At 39.5% G+C, this 25,559-nt stretch overlaps 1 protein-coding gene across 1 annotated transcript in view; it reads left to right on the forward strand.

Moving 5' to 3' along the window:
- Positions 1-25,559, forward strand: part of lama5 (laminin, alpha 5) — a 76,778-nt gene that overhangs the window by 11,058 nt on the left and 40,161 nt on the right. The window contains exons 3-6 of the mRNA XM_026367465.1: positions 13,986-14,103; positions 15,406-15,524; positions 16,051-16,221; positions 17,314-17,411. Of these exons, the coding sequence (XP_026223250.1) occupies positions 13,986-14,103; positions 15,406-15,524; positions 16,051-16,221; positions 17,314-17,411 (506 nt within the window). The remainder of the gene's footprint in view (positions 1-13,985; positions 14,104-15,405; positions 15,525-16,050; positions 16,222-17,313; positions 17,412-25,559) is intronic.

Consider the following 25,559-nt stretch of genomic DNA (forward strand, 5'->3'; position numbering starts at 1 on the left):
TCTGACTCACTTGTTCTATAAAGCTCACAACAAACATGCTCAAAAGTTGAACTAGTTGGAAATAGTTTGGAACAATACTGGTATATTTAATTATTGACTGTATTTGTTTTGTGTTTTCATGATGGTTTTTTGATAAGTAATAAAGACCATCGAGCACTTTTCCTTTTGCTTGTCTGTTTGTGAATGTTCAATACAGTGATATGACAGCCTGATAACATCAGTAGGCAGCAACAAAAAATAAAACTGATCACTAGTGACAGAATTTCTGCTTGATTTATATGTTTTAGAGCTAGATGTTTATTGGAATTTAATAATAATGGGAGAAGGGAGTTTAAAGAGCAATGTGACAGTTAAGACTAGGTTTTAGGGTTAGGATTAGATTTTGGTTAGGGTTAGGATTAGTTTACGGTGAGGCGGTTAGTTGTGATGGTTGGAGTTACGATAGATTAGCATGGCCTACGCGACAGTAGGAGGCTAGAAAATTCATTATGTCAGTGAGTGACCTCACACTGACTGCCATACAAAAGTCTGTGTGTGTGTGTGTGTGTGTGTGTGCGTGTGTGTGTGAGGCTGTGGCCTGCTGTACAACATCCAGTCAAGCAGCCAACTCTTTCAAAGTACAGTATGTGTCAGTCTTTATCTCTTAGTTGCCCATAATGTCTCGTGCTCAATTTGTCCCTCACACACACTCTGTCCAGCTTTCCTTTTTCTTCCTGATCCTCTCCTCTCTACATTTTTTGTGTCTCTGTCTCCAGCCACAAAGGCTTTTCTGAAGCATGAAAAGACTCCCTCATGTTCCTCTGTATCTCTTTCTCATCTTTCAAAATTCTTCTTTATTCTTATTTAGGCTTCTAACAGCTACATAGGCTCATAAAGCTATCACGAAGTCTATAAATCAATTGACAGTCAACTATTGTCATGACAAAATCAAGCAACAATGTGAAATATTATCTAGTCTAGTAATCATTAAAGCTACAATATGCAGCTTAAGCGAGTACTAGCATGGGAATCAAATTCAGTAAATCAATGTTCTGTAAGGACAAGGACAAGGACAGGCAATTCAACAAGTGATGGCTCTGATGCACTTTTGGTAGTGGAGAAATTGAAAATATTACAGTTAATTACAAAAAATGTTTTTATCAATTACTGACCCCAGCATCACAGGAACATCTCCTGCTGACATTGTGTGTCTGTCAAGATTTAAATGTTTGCTGTTCTGTGAAAAACTTTATTGAGATGACATCATTCTAAAATGTACAGGCACCAAGTATTACGCGTGGAGTTCGTGCGTAATACCTACTCTCATCGTCTTTAGCAGTGCGAGCATGCTGCAGTCTTTTACAAGTGATGAGTGTAATCTTCTACTTTCTCCTTTTCTTTCTTCATGTAGTGGTATTTTCCACAATGAATCAGTCAACCACATTTTTTAGTCACATCATTTAATAGTGGCCTTCTTTCAGTTTCATCTTTAGCCTTTTGGCCGTCAAACAGTTGCACTCATTCATTCCCTCCTTTCTCCTCTGTGATACTTATTTTAGTCACCAGCTTGCTGCGTTCCCGTCTGTGCTTCTCATTTGGGGTTAAAACATTACCTCTGACACTGTGTCCTCTCAAACAAACACACAAACGCTGACACGCAGTGCACATTTTTCGGCCATTCATTATGTGTACTGGGCAGGAAAATGAGCTGAGATGAGTGGGGGAGAGAGTGAGAGAAACAAATCTGACCTTAATAGGAGAGATTCAACTTTGAGTGAATAGAAAGAGGAAAACTAGAAGAATGTCAGTGATGTCATAAATAAGCCAGAATACAACAGCGATGATGATGGATAGAGGCTGGGGGAGATATAAGGAGGGTTGGTAGTTTAAAATAGTTGGCTGTTATTTCAGTGGTCATTTTTTAGCTCCCTGCTTTTGTATGTTGTTGTTGTTGTTTTCAGGGTTTGTTGATGTTGGCAGGTTAACACACTCGCACTCTTAGCTTAAGTTTGGTATTCAGATAAATGCTGCACCGAAAGGTTTTCTTGTTCTTTAGCTTGAGACGGCATAGAATTAATGCACTTTTCAAAACATGAACTAAAGCATGGCACATTAGTCAACTGCAATTTATAGAAGCATGCAAAGCAATATGTGTGCTATATTTGGCTGGTTTTACCTTGTTTTTGGTGTGATCTGTTTTAGGTTTTATTTATACACAAGAATAAATATTTCTGTTCACCAGTTGCCTTTTATATTCATTATTAGAATTTATTTATATTTCCACTCATGCCTGATGCAAAAGCTCTGACTTGGCTTTTATTTGACAGTAAACTACAGTTTTAATCAAACTAGTCTGTATAAAATACAATGATATAAGTCTGACCTCCAGCTGGATGTTGTCGAGTTTAAGGACCCTGACTCCAAGGACCCAGTCTCTTCTGGTTTGTAACCTAAAAATCATTTGATTTAAATGTACAGGAAACTAGTGTTGATGTGGTATAGTAAGATTTATGGTGCGTACAACCCCTGTCAGATCGAGGTTATGTGCACTTGTGACGATGAATAAGTCAAGGAGGGGAAGCAGATGGAGAGAGGAGGGGGATGGAGGTTAGGCAGCAACAACCGGGCATGGAGGAGGAAGACGGGATGGGGAGAGAGGGACTCCAGCTGGGTATGACAGAAAAGACGGCATTCATACTCTATCTTTGATTGAAATGTCAAATGCTGGGAGCCTGTGTGTGTGTTATCAAAGCAGAGGAAGTAATTAAAAGAGGGTGCCTCCCACTCTGCTGCTGTCAGCGGTTGTTGGTGAATGTGTGTGTGTGTGTGTGTGTGTGTGTCATAATACTCTCTCCATGTTATGACGTTCTAATTTAAATGATTTCATTTGGTTTAAGTTTTGGCGCTGTGTGTGTGTGTGTGTGTGTGTGTGTGTGTGTCTGTATGTGTGTGAGACACTCCTTTGTCATGCATCACATCTGTTCCAACCTGTTGATCGGTCACAGGTCAAAGGTCTTTGTCAGTCTCTTCAGTTATTAACTTCCTGCCTCTTTGAACTCTCTGAGTGCCACCAGCGTAAGCACACACACACACCCACACACACGTTTTTGTCTCCTCTGCTTGTCCTGTACACACACAACTTATCGTTTATCTCTTCTCTCCCTTTCTGCTTCTCACCCTCACCTTGTTGCACCAGCGCATAAGTCCTTCTCCATCCCTCCATTGTTTTTGGTCTCTACTCTCGCCCTCCCATCTCCCCTTCGTTCAGCTGTATTATTAGTAAGGCTGACAGCTGTCATTTAATCTTGCCCTGCATTAGAGCAACCATAGAAAAAGGTTTCAAACACAAGCTCTGCCATTGGGTTTAGACATGTTGGCTTTCTCCTTTAGGCAGAGCAACCCTGAACATCCATCCAGCTTAGTCCCATTGTCTCGCAGTGTTTGCTCACCCTACAACCTCTTTTTGGTTCAACAGTGGTCCTGATCCCTCCTGATGGTTTACTATTTAGAATGCTTCTCATTGGGCCCTTTATCATGCCTTTGTGTCAGTGAGAGTGTCTGGTCCATTGAGAAAAATAGAGGCGAACAAACATGGTCTAAACAGTTGACTGTGAAAGTGTGACAGGGGAACGGGGGTTGGTTAGTTATTTTGTTGCTTAAGATGCATTCAAACCAACAGCATCAATGTCTCCTTTTAGTTCCTTAATCTGAAATTCAACAAACTCCATGAGTAAGAGAGAGAGTGTTGTGTTTTCTTGAAGTCGTTTGGAAAGATTTACCGTATGTACAGTTTATAAAACAGTGACACACAGTGACACACAGTTTTTAGTAGCTCGTAGCACGTTAGGTAGTTATAGGATGTTTAGTTTGTCAGGGTCTGTGTGTGCTGTTGACACATTCTCAAGGTGCAAAAAACGTATGAAGAACAAAGTGTCCTTCACACAGACTATTAAACCACATTTACTCTGAACTGAAGCAGAAATCAAGATGGTGATGTTTGGCGTGTTACTGGACACTGGTCACTGGGACTGACCTTGTTTCCCAGTATTCCAGAGTATCGAATGTTAGCAGTTTGAAAACAGATAAGCTAAGTGTGATGAAAGAGTATCAATGTGAATGAAGGGAAAGGTGTTCAAGATGTTGGTGAAAACAGCTATGCTGTCCGGCTTGGAGACAGTGGCACTGAAGAAAAGACAAGAGGCAGAGCTGGAGGATGTTAAAGGTTCTCTTTGGGAGGGACGAGGAAGGAAAGGATCAGAAGTGAGTACGTGAGTGGGAGATAAAGTCAGAGAGGCCAGACTGAGTCTGTTTGTACATGTTCAGAGCTGAGATTGGGACCATATTGGTAAACGGATGCTGAGGTTGGAGCTGCCAGGCAGGAGGTCTAGAGGAAGACCAGAGAGGAGATTTATGGATGTAGTAAGAGAGGACATAAAGGAAGTTGGTGTGAGAGAAGAGGATGAAGAGGATAGGGTTAAATGGAGGCAGATGATTGGCTGTTGTGACCCCTGACAGAGAACAGCCAAATGGAAGAAGAAGATAAGATAATTAAGTCTCAAATGAGCAGATATGGACTTCAACACCTAAATCCAGTATGTCAGGTTGTACATGTCCAGCTGCAGCGTGAGGAGCTTCCTCTCTAGACAAAACCCAGACAGAAAAACACTTTCTGTGCCAGGTTAGTCTTCCCCTGAAGGACACCACTGTCTTTGAGCAATTTTCTTCCTGCTCTGCCAAGACAAGCCAAGAATAGATTGATGCTAATGTCTGCCCACTATCACACAATGAGTTCATTTAGTGTCGGATAAGCAATGGAGTCAGACGGGCTGGATTTAACTCTGATGCTGGGTTTTCTGTACAACTTCCTCTGATGTTATACACTTTCACATTTAGGCATTGGACTTACAGTAATATACCACCTTAAAGACAACCAGACCTCCAGAATCAGAAAGGTTTGTGTAAATAGGTGCTTTGTAAAGAATGAAATTTGCCTCCAGACTGGTTTGTAGGTCCAGCACTTATGTTTTCTCATATTTTCCTTATCAACTTTTGGAGGAAGAAAGACAGACAGAAAGATAAAATGTTAAGAAATGGGGTAAAAAATAAACAAAGTAGGTGTGGCAGAAGAATCAGCACAGACTAACACAGGTCTGCAGGTTGGCCCTTGATAATGTGACAGTAAATATTGGTTTTAACTAAGTCAACTCCAGTGTTTGAGTTTCTCCCGTTTTCTTAGCTGGTGAATGAAATGAAGAAGGGGAAGGAGAGAAGAAAGAGGCAGCGTCTGTGTGTGTGTGTGTGTGTGTGTGTGTGTGTGTGTGTGTGTGTGTGTGTGTGTGTGTGTGTGTGTGTGTGTGTGTGTGTGTGTGTGTGTGTGTGTGTGTCAGGTCAATAAGTTTAAGATCCTCTTTTTCATATTACATTTCATAATGAACACAGATGGATGTTCACAGGTGTTTAGAGTAACTACCATCAAACCCCAGATTGAGAGTTCTTAATGTGAAGCACTTAAAATAACCGACAGACAGACAGGATGCACATTCATCTTCATACACTTCATATCGAAATTAAGTTTTTTCAGGTTAGTTTAATCCACAGCTGCCAGTTTCAGTGTCTGCTCACGATCTCAGGGATATTGTCTCAGTGATCAAACCATGTCACTGTTCTGTGTTCATGTGCTTATAAAAAAACATGAAATAGTTTTTCTGAGGTGCAAGTGTTGCATCACTTTTTAGTATTTTGGCTGAATCGGGCACAGGAATGTGTTTTCCCCCTCCCTACAAACAGGAGTGGAGACAGGTGGGCGGAGGGATGAGTCGATGGAGTAAAGAAGAAGTTGAGGTCAGCAAACAAAGGGAGTGTTTTCCCATAGTTAAGTAATAAATCAGTGAATAGGGGTTGAACCAACGTGCATTCATGTGTGTGGTATGGAGGTCGATTTGTTTGACAGAGTGAACCCTCGGATTGGTAGGAACAGAGCTTTCTAATAGTTAAGTGGTAGTAATTTCAAATCTAATTTCAAGTCACTGGACCTTGAAAATGTATTTTTAAAACCTTCAAGGCAGAAGCCAGGAACAAATCGTTGTTAATCATTTGTATTGTTAAACTGTTTATAGCACAAACAGTATTTCTTCTATAGTATGTCATTTAAAATGGATGCTGTTAAAAGAGAGTATCTTTTTCTGATCTTTTTGACCAACTAAAAGCCACAACTATATTTTTACATGTATAGTCCAAAACACATATTTAGCAGGAAAAAACTGGACGAACAATGTTTTGTATTTGGTTGGATGAAAAAAACCTAGACCATGTTTACAGTTACCTACATTTCAAAATAAGACCCAAGTTGAATCAAGAGCGAAACTGTAGTCAGTAAAAAGCAACTCATGTAATACTAGCATCACAGGATACCCCTGAAAGTGTTCAAATAAATGTGCTTCGTCCTCAACAAGCAGCTATTGTCTTCAGGGAACTTAGAGTTGAGGACAAAACCTTAAAACTCATCACACTGCAAAGCTACTGTATGAATATGAATATGAAAATGATGTGACAGTCTGCACCTTCTTCACATCTGTCTGTAAAACTCCTACCTGGCGCATGGACATTTAATGAATCACCATCAGCTGTAAGCAGGGATTAAACTTTGTGACCCTGTGAACACCAGCAGATCCTGTTCACGCTGCTATCTAAGCAAATAGAGATAGAGATTGAAATTTGTACTGACAGATGGACATAGAGGAGTTGTTTATTAGGCACTGAGGGAAACAAGCTGGGATCTGCAGTAACTGTGACTGACTTCAATAAAGCCAACAGCTGGGGAGACTCACCCCCAGCAAACACCCAGCCACCACTACCAAGCCACACAGTGGGAATGTTTATCGTAGCAGAGGACACATCTGTTTGATGGACACCGTATGTATCAAAAAATGTCTAAAGCATATTTAAATATCGAATAAGAACCTAACCTAACCCTAAAACCTAAAATCAGCACACAGATGAAAGGTCACTGCAGTTAACCAGTAGAAAGGTGAATAAGAATGATGGTTTGCAATGTCCCTTATCAACACTGGACAGGTGAGACTGAACAGACGTTGCACTAGTTTGGATCTAGATGGACCTGGTTTATCATGTCTGTGTGATTGTGCTGTAGTGTGCTAGTCCTCCAGCAGTCAGTGTTGGCCTTGAAGATAACACACTGACTCTGCCTTTGAGCTCTCTCCAGACAGAAAAGGGTAGGGAAACAAAATGCCTACCTCAGCTTGAATAATTGTTTCTATTCTATTCTAATTAATGAGCAACAGAAGGGATGTTCCGATCCAGAATTTAATACTTTTATTTATTTACACTTATATATTCATACTTCTATTTTTCAGGAGCTCCCTGATCCAAATACTGGAAGTCCTAACTCTTGTATAAGATGAAGGGAACAGTAACTGTGGCACAAAACACCAAATTAACACCAAATGTCATAGAGATGTTTAGCATCGCAGTTTCAGAGATGTAGTGTCTTGATGATGTAGTTTGTACTGTGATTCTCAGTCAGGACCCACACTTTGGGTCTGATTGTCCAACAGAATGAATTCAGTCTGCTTCTCTGTCATGTTTGGGTCTTGTCAGTGTCCAGCTTACATGCTTCGTGTCACTAAACAGTACGTTGTAAAGTTTGCTGCAACAGTTTTGCCTTGGCCTCCATCACCTGTGAGAAGTTGTAATCTTCTGTTAGGTTGTTCTATTGTGAGAAGAGTTTTGTTGAAAGTAGCTTTCCTATTTCCACCTTGTGTAGGTAGCTATCATCATTGTCAACCTCAAAGTAGTTCCACATGGCAGGCATTCATTTTCTGGGATGCTGTAAAGCAAACTGAGGTAGATCCCTACTTCTCTTCTGTCTTTCTCATCATTAGGACAGCCCGTGCCCCCCCCTCGTCTCTCCCTTATCACTTGCTCTCCTCCTCTTGCTCTTCACTAATTATTGAATTGGCCCCAGCTGTCTGTTGGAATAACGGATGGAGTGGATCAGGAACATTGAGAAGGTCAAGGTCACAGCATAGGAAGCCTCCCTTCCTTCTCCTAGGTGTCCTCCCCTTTAAGGCCTGTTTGTTTCAGTTTTCCATGTCTTTTTTTTGTATTTCTAACTGTAGTTCCTCTTCCCTTCTGGGTACATTTAGGACATTTTCATCATTATTTCCCCAGGCGATTTACACGATCATTTCAGGCTGTAATCCTGTCAGGCTGCAACATGCCAGCCAACTTTTTATCTCAGAGAGGTGGGAAGTCTCTGAACTTTGTCAATGTTATCTTATCACTTTTGCAGTCTTTCACACAATTGAGAACAAGCTTGTCACTTTATGTATATTTGTTGCTTTTGCTGTTTCACTGTCAGACAGAGATTTTTATTATTAATTAATGTAGTAAATCATTTCAGGAGTAAAATGTTTGTTGATTCTGAAAGTGCAGATAAGGCTCCAGGTGTTAGTGAGCTGGACCCGGTCTCAGAGGGAGAGGCAGTGTGATGCTAATAGTTAAAGACAGGATGAGGGTAATTCATCCTGGAATGTCTAAATCCTGTGTTTTTCACCTCCTTTAGAGCCACAGTCCTTCAGTCCTGAACCAGCAATCTACCTTCAGAGACTCACTGTAATCAACAGCACGTTTCGTATTTCAGCTCGATTTAAAGGACCAGTCTTGGTATTAATTAACCACTACAACCACATGTCTAACTCTTTACCAACTCAGACAAAGCATTGCCTTTCCAGAGCTCTAATCCTCAGTTCAAACCCTACAACCATCTGTCACCCCTTCAACAGCCTGTTAAAGACTAAGAATCAGATTTTGTTGTTTAAGCATACAAGGAATTTGACTCTGAGGCAAAGAATGTCCTCACTTGTCAGAAGTCTTCTCACTCTGAAGGTCTTAAACTCACAAAGAAGAAAGAGCACATGCACACTGATACACCTGAGGACAGAGACATTTTCAATGATTTGAACTGATGTGCACATGCTATGACTCTCTTGTGAACCTGGACACTGCACAACCCCACACCCCCTCTACTGTCCAGCCCTTCGTCTCCTTCTTTTCCTCACACTTCTCTTCTTTCTTGTCTCTTCTGAGAAGAAACCTCTGACAAGACAACTCAGTATTTCCACATTAGGAGTCATCTCTCTTATCTCCTCTCGCTCCTACTCTGCGTCTGCTTTCCTCATTATCTTCAGCCCTCTTCTCATTGTCTTCTCCTTTCGGCTCTCACCCTCTTCTACTTACCTTTGTCTCCTTTTTTGTCCTTTTAGAACCGCGAAGTGTGATATTTCCAGGACATTCTAATTCTACATAAGAGGCTAGAAACACAGATAATTCTGAGATATTTTTGCCCGATGCTAAATTGTGGCACCTGTGCAGTATCTAATGTAATGTTATCAAAAAGCAATATTTATACAGAAACCCAAGATCACAAGATCGTTATCCTGTAATTATGAGAAATTTTGTGAAAACAAAAAATTGATATATGATATATGAATTGATGATATGGAAGTTGTAGTTGCAAGAAGACGTCTTGATGTTTTTTTGGTTTTGGTGAATGCAGTGGGACTCGTTTAGAATGATCAAAATTCTGTAGATAACATTAGATAGTAGCAGTAGTTTTATTTAATTTCCATTGGGAAGTTAGCATTTTTGTCTTTGTGACATCCCTGGAATGCAAGTCTTAGCTTTTCTTTTCCTGCCCTGACATGTCAGAGGTAGCATATACCGTATGGGTCTGTGCAGGAACTCTACCCATGGAAGTAAGCATGATGATGGAAAACACTGAGCATGTTTGGACCAGCTGCACTGATATATAGGTGTTTGCAATATTAACGTCTGGGTTGTCTCTACATCTTAGTAGTAGTAGTTTAGTGTGCGGCTGGAATATCAGGTTATTATTAGGAACATTCAGGCTGTACGTTTTCTATCTGTAGGTAATGTTTAGTCCCTTTTTCTAATTTGGGAAATAAAGACATTGAGGCTGTGCAACCATGCTTTAAAGACAGAAGTGGCGTTCTATAGGGTGTCACAGTTTGTATCTGAGCATCAGATAATCGTAGGAACTTAAAGGGAGGTTACGGGTCAGATAGCTTTGGGCTCTCTTTGACATTTGCTACTTTTTATGTAGCTCCAGGCTACACAAACCCCATGTTGCATTCACATGCTTATCTTGGTGTTGTAGCAGCTGCTTTTGTGCATTTCTCTCTGTTAGAACTGTAAGCCCTGTAATAAAATCAGTAATGTAGCAAATCAATCAAATATCTCTGTTCCAATGTGCAGTAAGTGTAAAAAACATTGATGGCTTTAGAAAAAAATCACAATCTTTTTACTTTTTTCTAGATTTAAATTTTTAGGCTCTACATCATACACCATTGAAGGAGTCATCCTTTAGACTAACAAAGCCTGTACATTTCTTTGTAAGACACAGTGCTTTTAGTATTGTAATGGAACTACTTGTGCCTCCTACAGCTTTATCACATTGCATATACTGTATCAATGGCTGTGGCTGCTTTTGTAAAGACATTGGAACAAACTGCTCAAATCCAGCACAAAGACATTCTTTCAGGTAGATTCTCTCAACTCACATTGGATGGGAAACATCTGTAAACTGCTTCAGGTCTCTCAACAGAGTTGAGTTCTAGGGGTTTAAGGACAAGGACAGTCAGACATCTGTCCTGAGGCCACTCCAGCATTGTCTTGGTTTATGCTTCAGGTCATTGTTGATGTGATAGGTGAAACATCACACCAGTCTTAAGTCTTATGCACCCTGAAGTGGTTGTTTCATTCATCCTTTGCTTATCTTTGACCAGTCTCAGTGCCCCAGTTGCTGAGTTATAGCAGTTCACCCTACATGGTTCTTGGTTATTTCTACTTCATTTTGATCAGCTAATCAGAGTATTGTCTTTACATTAAATATTATTTATTTATTATTTACATGAGTTCATGCACATGTACATCATCTCAAGCATTCTAGATGCTTATCTCCTTCCTTCCATACTAAAGGACTCAAAACAGTTGGTACAACTCTATAAGCCATTCATTTGTGTTGAAGGATAAATCACTTGACACGTAAAAGTCTGTTTTGATAGACACAGTATCATTTTCAGCACTTATAATTCCACAAGACACATTCAAAGGGGCGCCTTGTTTTAAACTGTGAAACTTTAAACTGTCAGAAAATGTTCTCACTGAAATCTAAGAGGAAGCTCCTGACTAAGAATTTTGTCCTGGAATTCAGAAGAAAGATTAGATGAGAAAAACCCCTGGAGAGCTGATGAACGGATACAGTGAATTATCTGACTGGTACTACTATTCTCATTGTTTCTAGGGGACCTTTTTAATTTACAGTATATTAGCATTTTTTGAAAAATAGAATAGAACAGGTGGTGGAAAAACACCAAAATAAATGTCACCAGGAAAACTGAACTGTGCAGCTGTGAGGCACTGTGCATCAGTGATTGTGCATCAGAACCAGAAAACATTTCATACTAACAAGCTAATGAAGCTGTTCAAAATGTATGATACTGGGAGTGTTTGGCTGAAAGAAAGATGAGATGGAGTGATGTTCTGCAAGTGTTAGGGAAGAAAAGAGAGCTACAAGAGAGACACTGAAAATTATTTGGAATGTGAGGAATGACCTTCTCTGGGAGTTGTCGAAGTCTGGCACACTGCACACACACAGCAGTTGCCATCTCAGAGGGTTATGTTGTGCAAGGAGTAAATCAACTAACTTTTCACTTGGTTCTCTCTCTCTGTGTGTGTGTGTGTGTGTGTGTGTGTGTGTGTGTGTGTGTGTGTGTGTGTGTGTGTGTGTGGGAATAGAGGAGAGAGAGAGAGGGGCCACTGCTATAGTTTAATGGTTACTCTTAAAATTTCTTTCTAATAGTGAATCTCCCTGAATCTCTGTCAGTCAGCTGTCAGTCGAATTAATGTCCAAGAAAGTGATTTTGAAATGACTGAGATTCTGAATCATTTTGGTGAAATTTCTTAAAAACCTTCAGGCAGGCCCAGTTACCACTGTACAGCACCTACAGTATCTATCCTGTCTTCTGGTTTGGTTTCTTTGGTTGTCAGTTTTATACATTTAAAGCACACATGAGAGTTTTCAGATTGTCTGGGTTAATGTGACTTCTTCCTTTTACCTTCTCTCCAAACATATAGATATAAATACACCGTAACACAGGCTTGCAGCTTCCTTTTAGTCTTTACAGACTGATTTAGTCTTCTTGATGCCTACATATTTATGAGCTTTTCAACATAATTTAAAACACAACATATTCAATCCAATTAAATTTTGTATTTGTATAGCGCCAAATAACAACAGATGTTATCTCAAGGCACATAACAGTGTTTACTGTTTAAGGGCTTACGAAATATTACTGAGTACAGAATTACATAGAAAACCCAACAACCCCATTTGAGCAAGCACAATGCAACAGTCGAGAGGAAAAACTCCCTTTAGACGAAGAAACCTCCAGCAGAACCAGGCTCATCGTGGGCGGCCATCTGCCCGACCGGTTTGGGTGAGTGGAAAGAAGAGAGAGAAAGCATAAAAAGTTAATGGCATGCAGTGGTGACATTTGAATGGATAGACGAGAGTAGAAGAGCTCAGGCCTCAACACTCCAGTCTGTCACTGCTGAGATGCCAATGTCATGCAGCTCTGACTAAGTACTGCAGTTCAGAGCAGATCACCTGATTTCCCTACATGTTCAGTCATGTGTTCTCAGCTAGAAAGGATCTGTTCTGAAGTTCAGGTTGCTCTCTTTAGCTTGGGAATCAGTGGAATGCTTCTGGATTTGACTTTCAATATCCTTGGCCCAGAGGGACACAGAGGCCTCACTTTCTGTTTCCTGTCCCTCAGTTCCCTTTAACACATAAAATACATTCACATGTGCACATGCTCGTATATAGTGAGTGTGTTTGGTTCACTTCTTATTTGTGTCTGCCGTGGAATCTGCTTATAAGCACAGAAATGTCTGTTTGACCTGCAGAATTCCGCGCTAGTTTATTACTACCCTGAAGGCAGCACAGATGGAGATATATGGACGAAGAGGTAACAGTGTTGGTGACTCTTGAGAGGAAAGATGAAATGTTTCTTAACCTCCTCAAGCTTAAAGACACACTTTTGTCATTCCACAGTAGGAATGAAAAGAAAGCAGCACTCGTTTCTGCACGTCTTTGTTTGTGCAAGTATGTGATGTCTTTGTGTTTGTTTGTGTGGTGCAGTCGATCACGACCTCTCACAGAGCTGACTGTCAGAAGAGATTTGTCTGGAGGTCAGCAGTACTGTAGAGCTCTACTTTCTGAATGTACTGTGCTGCTGAACTGTTCTGTCCTCTGTAACCATGACAGCAGTTTGTCATCACTGTCTTTACCAGCTGGGCTCAAACCAGTACGTGATGAAGGAGCATCTGGTGTTTATTAGTGTCAGGAATCAGCTTTTTGACTGAAGGGTGTAATGTAATATGTAACAGGGCGTAATAGATCAGACGTAATGTAGATTTGACAGGATGTCCCCTCAGAGGATTCCAGAGGTCAGTTGTTCGGGTCACAGCCAGGGTTAATTAACTTATTAGTATATTAGTTATACAGTATATACCTTTCTATTCCATCCATTCACTCCTGTCCTTTTTCCTTACATTGGTGTTTTTACTTTCTTTACTGACAGCTAAACACACATTAAACTCTATTTCTAAGTTCTAGTTCTATCTCTAATTACAACTTTTTTACTCTATAAATGCTCAACCTCTCATTATACTACTTATTTTTAAAAGAACACAATACATTAGTGACATGCATCTCTTCTCTGAGCAGAATAAGTTCAATAGTTTTACTAGTAGGCTATAATTATAACCTCTCTCAGTCTATTAAGATGAGTGTATTTTGTGTTTGGACACATTTCAGTATTATTTCTTGTGTCTCATCATTATATTTCCATCTCTGCTAACATGTAGCACAATTTGTTCTTGTCTTGTTTCTCTCTCTGCAGCTCTTCCATGTGGCCTACGTGCTGATAAAATTCGCCAACTCTCCCCGTCCAGACCTCTGGGTTCTGGAAAGATCAACCGACTTTGGTCAGACCTACCAGCCTTGGCAATACTTTGCCTGTGAGTAAAGGCACACATACACATAAACTGTATATTAGTTATACAGTACATACTGTATAAACAGGTGTTCGAGTCCAGATGTCAGGTTATTAGGACCAAACTGAGTCAGATGACATCAATCAGCATCAATTCAGAGCTAAACTGCTGCCCTAAGGACAGGTAGCTGATTTGTTGGATTGGAGGGGGCGTCGTTACATCACTGAGCTGCCAGTTGATTGGCTATGGCAGCTGTCAGTGCAGGTGGGCTGCAGGGGAATTCCAGGAATGTCTGCCAACAGGTCACAGCTTGAGGTTTACATGAGTAAAGTGACAGAGCCAGACAGGGTTTGGGTTTGGCTCTGCTTCATTCTGCATATACTGTATGTGTACATGTGTATTCCCTAATCAAGCATTTACAACAGAACAGAATAGAATAGATCAGAATAGAACATGACTCTGGTTTCTAGTGGCTCTCAACTTATACACAGTATCAAGACCAGATCAAAGAGTCTTTGAGATGATAGATCTTGAAATCACCTTCAATTCTTTTAAAAAGATAAAAAAAAATAGGACAAGTATGTAAAAAAAAAAGTACGTTTTCAACTTTAGAATACAGCAAGTTGAAAAACTATTTGCCCTTTTTAGACTGAGATCCCACCCCCCTCCTCATTTTAGCTTGTTCGTCTATTGTTTCTTTCATCTTCTGTTTCAAGGACATATCTGAGATAAACTGCAACTATTATAGGAATGTAGACTGTGACCCCCACATAGAAAAGATTAAACCTAACCATGTTGCAGCCTTGTCTGTGAAACAGGATTTTACAGCCGGGTAGACAGAAGAGGAAAACCAGATCTACCAGACAGTGTTCAGAAGATGAGATTACCTCAAATGATCACCCCTGCTGTAGCTGTTCTGTATTTTCAGAATCAGGGTCAGGTTTACAGTAGGCTGTTCTGAGGACTTTTAATACAGGACTGCTGTAGTCAGTTACAGCTGATCATTGATCATTACAGTTGTTGTAAAAACCCTAGCTGAGGTCCAGAGTAAATTAGACTTCCACTTCCACCAGACCCTTCTTTAATTATCACTCTGAGACGCATCATTAAAATGCCACATGTTGGTTCACACTCCTTAAGTTTCACACAAAAGGATGTTCACACGTTTTAAATATATGGTTGTGACTGATTACAAGCTTTTCTTGTTCTTTTCCCCTTTCTTTCTCTTCTACTCTCTCATTTTATGGTGTGTGTGTGTGTGTGTGTGTGTGTGTGTGTGTGTGTGTGTGTGTGTGTGTGTGTGTGTGTGTGTGTGTGTGTGTCTAGCCTCTAAGAGAGATTGTATTGAGCGTTTTGGACAGAGAACCATTCAGAGAATCAACAATGACAACGACATCATCTGCACAACCGAATACTCACGTATAGTCCCACTGGAAAATGGAGAGGTACGTATGCTTTGGTTTTTGTATTGTGTATATATATATATATATATATATGTATATATCAGATCAGATCACCTGGAAGCAGCCCAGGATTGCTCCATTGCTGGTCTTAGTGCCTCCACAGTGGTGTTGAAGAGGGAAACACACGAGTGTTGCACTTTCACTTTTCCCATCCGGAGGTAGTCCTGCCGGTCCCACGACCAAGCTGGTAATTTACCAGTCACTAATGTTATTTTTTTGTCTAACATGTGTCAACCACGGAGGGTCTTTAATACTGTACACAGAAATAAATCTGTAACTGCACTAGAACATGAAGATACACTGCAATAAAAAACAGAGATGCAGAGATTATGAAATGATCAGGAAAATCACAAAGAAACTGTTATTTGTGCCATTTTGTGAATATATACATGGTTGATTTGGTTGATGTCATCCCTCCCAAGCTTACTGGACTTTCCCAGACTGTCATGTTTCTATTTCCACACCTGCTCATTAGCTGGTAATGCCTGTGTCCTCCTCCTTCTCTCAGATTGTGGTGTCCTTGGTAAACGGTCGTCCCGGGGCGTTGAACTTCTCCTACTCGCCTGTGCTGAGGGATTTCACCAAGGCCACCAACATCAGGCTCCGCTTCCTGAGAACCAACACCCTGCTGGGACACCTGATGGGCAAGGCGCTCCGTGACCCCACTGTCACCCGCAGGGTGAGACAACATGCAACAAGTTAAACTTTCAGCCAGTGATTTAGCAAGTGCAGACTTTGTTCAAGATTTTTTGAGTCTTTTATATAATGGTATCTGTATAATGATAAACATTTCTTTTTTATTCTCTTCTCATGTTATTATAATACATAGTAGTTTCTCATTATTACACAATAGTGATAGTAATGATCTGCAAAGATCTCGTGAAAAGCAATGATTTTTGTTATTGTAATATATTGAGCAAATTAGATTTGCTACTGTAATTACAACAAATACTTTGCAAGAAAGAAGATAAATACCACTCTAACGTCTGCAGGCAATTAGCTTAACTTAGCATAAAGACTGTAAGAAATGTTGACGCTAAAAACTAAAGCTACCAATTTTTTTATAGTAATTTTGTATAATAAGATTTAGTTTGAGGTTTGGTAGGTGTAGTTTTATTTAGGTTGGAGATAAAGCACAGTGTGCTACTAACTCACAAAGCATATTTCTCTTCTTTCTTATATGTTTAAAAAGTATAATTGTTTAAATTGTTATTAACCTTAAATGACATTGTGGGCAAAGCACATTTTTGATCTTGTTAGATAAGAATATTGAAGCCACTCGCATAGCTGCATTCAGAGTTAGTGTTAGCTTAGCATAAAGATCGGGGGTCAAGGAGAAACAGCTGGCCTGCCTGTGCCCAAATGTAAATCTGTCTACCAGCAATTCCTAAATGACATAAAAGATCAAATTGACTCCTATTTATATAGATCAGTGTCACAAATCACCAACTTGCCTCAAGGGGACTTAAGGAGAGTGAGCTTTATGATATAAAGCAAGAGGCAACAGGCACTTCTTTGTTTCTTTAAGGTCTGCACCGCTCTGTGTAAACTCAATACCTGTATACCTGAACAAAGCAGAAGCCCCCTCATCACAGAACCTAGCTAGTTGTTTTGACTGCTTATTAAAATAAAATGGCATCAAAGTGCTATCTGTCACCCTACATCTGGCTCCCTGCCAGAGAGCAACTATAATATTCTTTAACAAAAACATGACATATCACGATGTTAACAGTAATAACAGATGTTGTGCATTATCCTTTTGTTTCTGCAGTATTACTACAGTATCAAGGACATCAGTATTGGAGGACGCTGCGTATGTAATGGACACGCTGAGGCCTGCAATGCCAAGGACCCCAGTGACCCCTACAAGTAAGTAACCGTTTGTACCCCACTTTCAAAAGACCCTTCAATAGACCCTACACACACACACACACACACACACACACACATACACACACACAATCAGGGAATCAGACTGCACTATATGTGACAAAGACTGGACTTAAGGTGTGTGTGTGCAGTGCACAATCATGTACACATTCACATACATTCACACATTTAAAAGCACACTTAACACCCCAAAAGCTACATTAAAAATGTAATATCCTTTAGGCTGTAGTTTCATTTACTTTTTCTTCAGCACCACAACATGCTTTTATTAAAAATAATATATGGTATTTGTGAAGGGCGTGGTGAATCATACTGGAGAGTGAAATGTGAATCAAGAAAAAGTGATACTTTAAATACTTTAAATCGTGTAGAATTGTTTTTTCAGTGAGGCTATGGCAGAGAGGCAGCTGAACAGAACATTTTCTGATTCCATACAAATTAACCTCCTGTCCTTTATTTGGTGTTTATTGGAGAGGTGGAGGAGGAGCTTGTTTAAGTACATGTGTATAGATGGGAAGGAATGAGTAAGGGCACGTCTGTGTGCATTTCCAGATAAGTGTAGATCTCTCAAAAGAGATGGAAGTGGGAAATGTGTGATTAATTTAATGCTAGGTGTGAAATGTGTTGACTGTGAGTGTGTGTGTGTGTGTGTAATATGTGTTATTGCGCAAGTATGTAAGTAGGTGTGTGTGCGCAACATATCTGTGGCTACAGAACCTGGAGGCTATGGATCATTTTACAATAAGCCATCATTAATCTGTCAAATCCACCATGAGTAATATACTGTATATGTATATAACACACACACACAATATGGGCATGAACACGCACACATACACCTATTTGTTATTTCCCTGTCTTGATTTATGCAGATGTACACATACACACACACACACACACACACACACACATACACACACACACACAATTACACTTTTAAATCTACGTGTACAATCACACACTCATACAGTACAGACTTGTAGCAGATTTCTGGAGACAACCTCTTGTAAAGCCAATGATGGAGCTCTTTCCATGTTGCTGCACATGAGTGATTCAGGAATTTGGGAGGAAAGGAGAGATTTCAGAAGGGGGAAGAAGACGGGCCATGGTCAGACAGTGATATGCACAGTGGAGGTGTGAGGTGTTTATGTTTGGCCCTGTGGGAGGGCATCTGGGATCTGAGATTAACATTTAACATTTAACATTTTTAACATTTCAACAGTTGTGTGGCATTATTGTGCAGCTAATGTGACTGCATTCAAACAAGCTAACCCAGTAAACAAACAAGACAAAATCAGCAGATCAGAATCAGTCCATTTTTGAGCGTCCTGAAATGAATTCAGCGGCCTTATACACACAGCCCCACACCTTTGTACTGTTTTGTTCACTCATGTGAAGAACGCTCTGGCAAAAACAAATAAATCCAGTTTGTTCAGATCCTGAGAGGATGGAGGAAAAGGAGTGATTTCTGTGTTCATCCATACGTCCAACAAGTGAGCACTGTCCATGCTTTGTTTTCTGCTGCTGCTGTTTTGCAAAGTGTGTCTTCTGTACCAAAGAAAAACACTGTCAGCCTTAGTTTTCGGGCAAGGTTGCCATTGCAGAGACTCGACAATACATCAAGCACCAAGTTTAAATGGACCACTCGAAGATTAGTTTCTACAAAAGCAGAAAACGTAATAAAAGTAGGTAGTGCAAACATATTTAGTGTGTGTCTACTTGTACCAGAGAGTCTTATACACACGGAGGAAATTGAATTGAATTGAATTCAACTTTATTTGTATAGTGCCAAATAACAACAGAAGTCATCTCAAGGCAATTTACAGTGTATGGTTTAAGATCTTACAAAGTTAACATTGTTGGTAACCTTCCATTAAAGAAAGAAAAACCCACATTGCTCACTAAAATGACTTGAAACTGATAAAAGTAATAATAAATAAGACAGACAGAAGCATTTAAAAAACAATCTAATAAAACTGTTAACCTAAACTGTATCCTGTAATTAGCATCACAGGTATCTTTAAACGTGTACACAGAAAGCTAAGAATAGAGTTGTCTTAGAAGATTAGAAACAAAAAATAGACCAACATCTTAAAGGTTAACACTATATGACCATCTCCAAGCACCTTGATGTTTTTGTACTTACAGTTGCACATATTATTCAGAAGTTTAAGGTCGGGACTGTAGCCAACCTCCCTGGACGTGGCCACAAGAAGAGACAAATTGAAGAGAAAGATAAAGTCAATAGTAACCCAAAATAGACAAAAGCTAAATGACTAAATGTAAATGTAAATGTAAACAAGGTCAAGGTAGATCAGTGTCAGATCACACTATATGTATCCATTTGAGCCAAAGTGGACTTAATGGGAGATGACTGAGGACTCCACTGAGCTTCTGGAAGAATGTCCTTTGTACAGGTGAAACTAAACTTGAACTTTTTGGCAATTCACATCAGCTCTATGTTCACAGATGCAAAAATACAAACAAAAGAACACTGTGAAACACGGAGGAGGCTTGGTTATGTTCTGTTCCAGTGAGTCAAGTCAGCTGCGTAGGAGCTCTGCCATCGGTGTGTGAGTGCGAATGGGTGACGACGCAGTGTAAAAGCACTTTGAGTACCAGCTAGGTAGAAAAGGGCTATATAAATGTAGACCATTTACCATTTATACCATAGTGGGAAGTTTAAGACAAAGATGCCTCACAGGTCCTCAAATGGCAGCTGCACTAAATAGTCAAACACTAGTGTCAGCATCAACAAGGAAGAGGGTACTTCAGTATGCTGGATGTCATGGCAGAATTTCCAAGAAAAAGCTGTGTCCCAGATTGCCAATGAAAACAAAAGAATGAGACTAATGAGCATGGACACTGGACACTGGAAGACTGGAAGAAGGTGTTGTCTACAGATTAGTCTTCAGATCAAACAGAAGAATATTTGTGAGACACAGAACAAATTAAAAGATGCTAGAACAGTGCCTAATAACTTAGTCAAGCTTGGTGGAGGCAGCGTTATGGTCTGGGTGTGCTTTGGAGGTGGTAAAAGAGGAGATTTGTACAGATTAAAATGGACTTTAAAGAAGGAAAGCTATCAGAATTGACAGCTAGAATGCCTAAAGTCTGCCAGGCTGTAATAGCTGGAAAATGTGTATTTTTTGTTGTTGTTGTTGTTTTGTTTTGTTTTTTTTGATGAAGGCAAAGGAACACAGTCATCATTTTTATCAAAATCACTAATTCTAACTCTTTCTACATGTCCTAGTCTTTTGCTATATTTCATAGACAACAATTCACACCCCCAGACAATTTAGAGTCACTAATGACACCAATGTGCAAACCTCCATTTAAAAATATCAGCTATCAATTCCAGATTCCAGTGCCAATAATCACCAGTCCTGTGACAAGACAACTGAATGTGAGATGTCAGTGTTGTTTGGCACTGATTGGTTAGTTGAGGATTTTGTCTCTTACACATCTAAGTGTTTTTTCTTTTCTATACTCACGTTTCACAGAAGGTTTTGGCCACTTACAAGTCGAGATGACCTGCAGTCATACCAAATAAAAACAGTGATTTACACTTTGATGAATCATTGTGAATCATTAGGAAATACACAATGTAAAAACCTGAACATCTGAATTTTTCCAGTGGATCATTATGATCATAATATTTTTCTACTCTTTCTATCATGCTGCAGTTGTTTTGTGGCCTTCAGCCTGCAAACATTTACATTTCTCTGCAGTCATATAATTATTATCGGTGCAGCTGCAGGTCAAACCCTTTAGTCAGCTGCTGCTTTTAAACACAGGCCTGCAGTCAGTGGACCTGCTGTCATCTAAAACACACCTGCTTGATATCACAATGTTAAACAAAGCCTGGCGTTGATGTCAATGTTCAGATCAAGCACAAGCGCACTGCTCTGCATTCCTCTGCATGACAAAAACCAGACAAAGGATCTCTAAACGCTTGATAAGGTCACGAGGGATTTAAATGAAATCCTCGTCCTGCGTTCCCTCAATCAAACACCTGCCTGCATGAAACAAATATGACCTCTTTGAAATTCATTCAGCTGGTGCTTAAAATGTTTTTTTAGCCTTTATTTATTCAGTTTTCAGAATATGTTAAACTTTATAAATATTTAAAACCCCTGATCAATCCACACTTCTCTTTTAAATAACCTGAATCCTTTATTTATATCCAGTGCATTCTCCCAGTTATGACTGTTTAAATGCCAGCTACAGATCATTGATTATGTTTGAGGAGTACTTTAAACAGTTTAAAATCATTCATCTCACACTGATTACTTTCTCAATCATTGTTAATCATTCTTTTATGTGTGGAACACCCAGATGAGTCACAAAGGAAACATTGTCTATCTCCAGCAAATGAGTCTGTTCTATGGTGAAATTAAACAACTTTTTCTTGAGTTGGAAGTCCAGGTGTTCTTTTTTCTTTCTTTTTTGTCCTTTTGAAGCTGCAACTTTTCAGAGAAATATGTCTGGATTGTGGTTTTTGTGTTACCCGTCTTCCTCCAATCTGGTTGGCTTTTATGTCTTACCTTTTTTATTTGCACAGTACAGTTTTAACTTCTAAAAGTCTGTTTTTAATGCAGTGCTGCTTGACAGCCCAAAGATCAGAAGAAGTTACTCAGTATTGGATTTTGGCCCGTTTCATTGTGTGCAGAGATTTTGTAATGATTTTACGTACTGTAGAAGGGGTGTGGGATATTGATAAATGCTGGCATCTGGATATTTGCTGTCAATAAGGATGACAAGATATTGGCAAATGTGAAAACTTCTGCAGTTTAACTATACAATTTAGATAGAGTTGTTAGAATTTAGTATTTTTGGCAAGGCAGTGTGTATCGTGGGTATTAAACATTTGAAATGATCTTTCTGAAGCACTTAAATTGACACCATGTCTTGTCAAGTCTTTTGATGTAATTACTGACAGTGTCATGTTACATGTATATGGTTTTCTTCTTGTTGTAAGACATGTTTTTTTAGGATTCCACTAAAGTTTACCTCGGCTGATTTGTGTCCTGTAGTTGACACCCCAGATTTTTCACACTCTTTATGTTCCGTGCAGTAGTTAAATTGTATTTGGCAGAATAAATTGCCGTCTTGTTTTTTTTTTTAAAGCCATACCAGCTTCATGCGAGTGAGGATGAGCCACATGTAGCAATTAAATAGAAGTAGGTAATGGTCTGCTGCTGTCTGTGTTTTGTCTCCTGACGCTGTTTGTTCTTTCAATTGTGGTGTGGTTACCATGTACTAGCACGCTTTGTTCACGCTCAGTGTACATAAACACCAGTCTTCCTTAGTAAGCCCTGAGACACGTGAATGTTTGTGAATGTGTGACATACTCAATAAAGTGAGCTTGCACATCATTAAAATAACATTAAAGATATTATTAAAGACAGTATTTATCACACACCCTTATACTGCAGATGATGAAATCCCTAAATTATTCTTGAGGTGTATAACTATCTATTACTGTCCACAGAGTGTGTCACAGAGTGGTGAAGCTCACCTTGTCTTAGCCTCTCTGGGATGTTCTTTTTATACTGTCTCATATAATGACAGTATTAACTTGTTGGCAGTTAACCTCATTGTTCATGAGATCTTCTACTAGGTGTCTTAGCATTGAACAACCTTTCCACTATTTTGTTGCCAGTGTCCCAACATTTTATGCCTCTGCCTGGTGACAGTCGGGGTCAGAGGAATTGTGTTTTCAGGTTGTATCTTTCCACACATACATTGGTTCGTCCCATTCTTGCGTACTCTTACTTTAATATCTCAAGAATGAAAGAAATTTGGCAACAATGTCCACTTGAAGTGGACAGTATTTAACAATATTTACTCTATATTATTAACTTTCATTGGGATTTGCTACTACCCGCATGTCTTAGCAAGTAAAATAATCACACTCTAAATTACAGTATGCTGTATATATCTTAAATAAATGAAAATAATAAATTAAGTACACCTCATGTCTTACAGTTCAGTCCATCAGCAGTGGTCACCAGGCTCTTACAGGAATTATATGCCAACTGTGCACAGTGGGGCTGCTAGTCGTCACATTAGACATCTGGTTACTTTTACTGTTTAAACTCCATGCTATTAAAATTACATTAAAATGTATATACATTATGTGTAAGGACGCAGAACATTCAACCATTTACAGGTCACTGCATCCAGCATTAGCCTGACATTAGCACAATTGAGTCTCAACAGATGATCATGATTGTCCTCAATGTAATCCTCTGATCATGCAAAAAAAAAGGTAGTGCAACCAATCTCCAGAAAGGGTCCTTGCCCAGAAGTTGATGTGTATTGAGATCGACTGTAGTCACTGTGTTAAACTGCCATATGTTATCATGACAGTATACATACTGCCTGCAGTATAAATACAGTATATACTTCTGTTTGTGCAGAAGGTGCCAGAAAGAGATTGAGTGCATACTGAAAAGTGAACCATACGATGAGGATGAATTACACATAATTGTTTTTGGAAGCTATTTTATACCCATGTCCAACTAGTCCTGCATCACACTGTAGTGTCTCAGAAATGGTTTGAACATGCAGTAAATGATACACATAAAAACTTAAAAAGTATTTATATAGGTCTCTCTAAAAAGAACAACATATATTAAGACATGCTTAGAATTACTGGTATGCAAAAGTGTGGCCTCCAGATGTGTGCATATATGTGCATATATATGTTTGTGTGTGTGTGTGTGTGTGTGTGTGTGTGTGTGTGTGTGTGTGTGTGTGTGTGTGTGTGTGTGTGTGTGTGTGTGTGTGTGCGCGTGTATAGACACAGCTACAAATGCTGACAGGCACACAGAGGACATGAGGTTAGGTTGGATTTCAACACCTTTCTGCGTTAGTTTAAACACACACCTGACAGAGTGTGTGAGGTTGAACTGTGCTCTGCTCAGCGTCTACGAGAATACAAGACTCAAGACTCAAACACTGCTTTTGGAGAATTATTGTGGCATCTAACTGTACAGCGGATGATCTCAAAGTGTTTTAGAAAGGACAATTTAAAGGGAAGAGAGGGCAATTACAAAATCCATTAATACGGGTTTTGATTACAGTATCTTATGTAAAGCAAAATTAATACTGTTGAATGAGAACCACCTTTATAGTATGTGTGTGTACCTTTTGCCTACTTGAATGTGCAGGAATTTGTTAATTTGGATGGAAGCCCTCCATTGAAAGTCATTTCCTAAACACTTGAATAGCGCTGATCACTAGGGAGGAAAAGAAAAGAGGCACAGTGACCCTGAGAGTTGGAGTTCGAGGATGCACAAGCGAGTGCGTGAATTCAAGGAATGGGTTGGACAGTAAAGGTTTAAACTGAAAACACAATCAGTCTGTGGAAATACAATATGCAGACGCGTTATCAGCACACACCAGAGCACAGTCTCTGGACATTTACACAGTTAAAATACCTTTTCTGTACAACCTGTTTTGACTAACTAACTAACAAGCCCAAAAGAACTCGAGGAGAACTTAAACCAGACAAAATCAAACGGGATTCTGCAGCTAAGTGTCTTTATTTCTGCCTCAGTTTATTCAAGTATGAAATATGAAAACCTGAAGTAAAACTTAGCTTAAGATTTTGAGAAAGGATGCCACAAGCTGATTTTTTCTTGAAACTAGTTGGTTAACCCACCTTACATCAAGGTCTTTGTAGCAGGTCTTCTGCGGGGCTTTGGATCATATCAGAAACATATAACTTCAACATAAAAGCATCATGTAGTTGTGTTAAATATGTTAAATTTAGAGTTTATATTTATTCTGGTTCAGTAAGTGTATATAATATAATTGTATAATCCCTCTTTATCCAACTATCTGTGGCATGTAAGGAGGTTTGAGTTGCGTGATGTATGAATACTGGAGTGGAACCAACAAAAGTTAAGACAAAAACCAAAAGTTTAGCTCCTAGCTGTATGTGCAGATACACTTTTGACCTGTGCTGTGTTTTGAAAATAGGACAGGACTAGCAGAAGGCGACTGTGCTGTGTTTTGACTGCACTTCTCACTCCTGTGACTCCAGCCCTCTGTGTCTGTCTCTCTTTTAAGAGAGTTTCTTCTCTCTCCCTGCTGTGTTTTGGTCACACTCCACAG

This window comes from Anabas testudineus, chromosome 7, assembly GCF_900324465.2.
Source record: "Anabas testudineus chromosome 7, fAnaTes1.2, whole genome shotgun sequence".
Classification (NCBI taxonomy): Eukaryota; Metazoa; Chordata; class Actinopteri; order Anabantiformes; family Anabantidae; genus Anabas; species Anabas testudineus.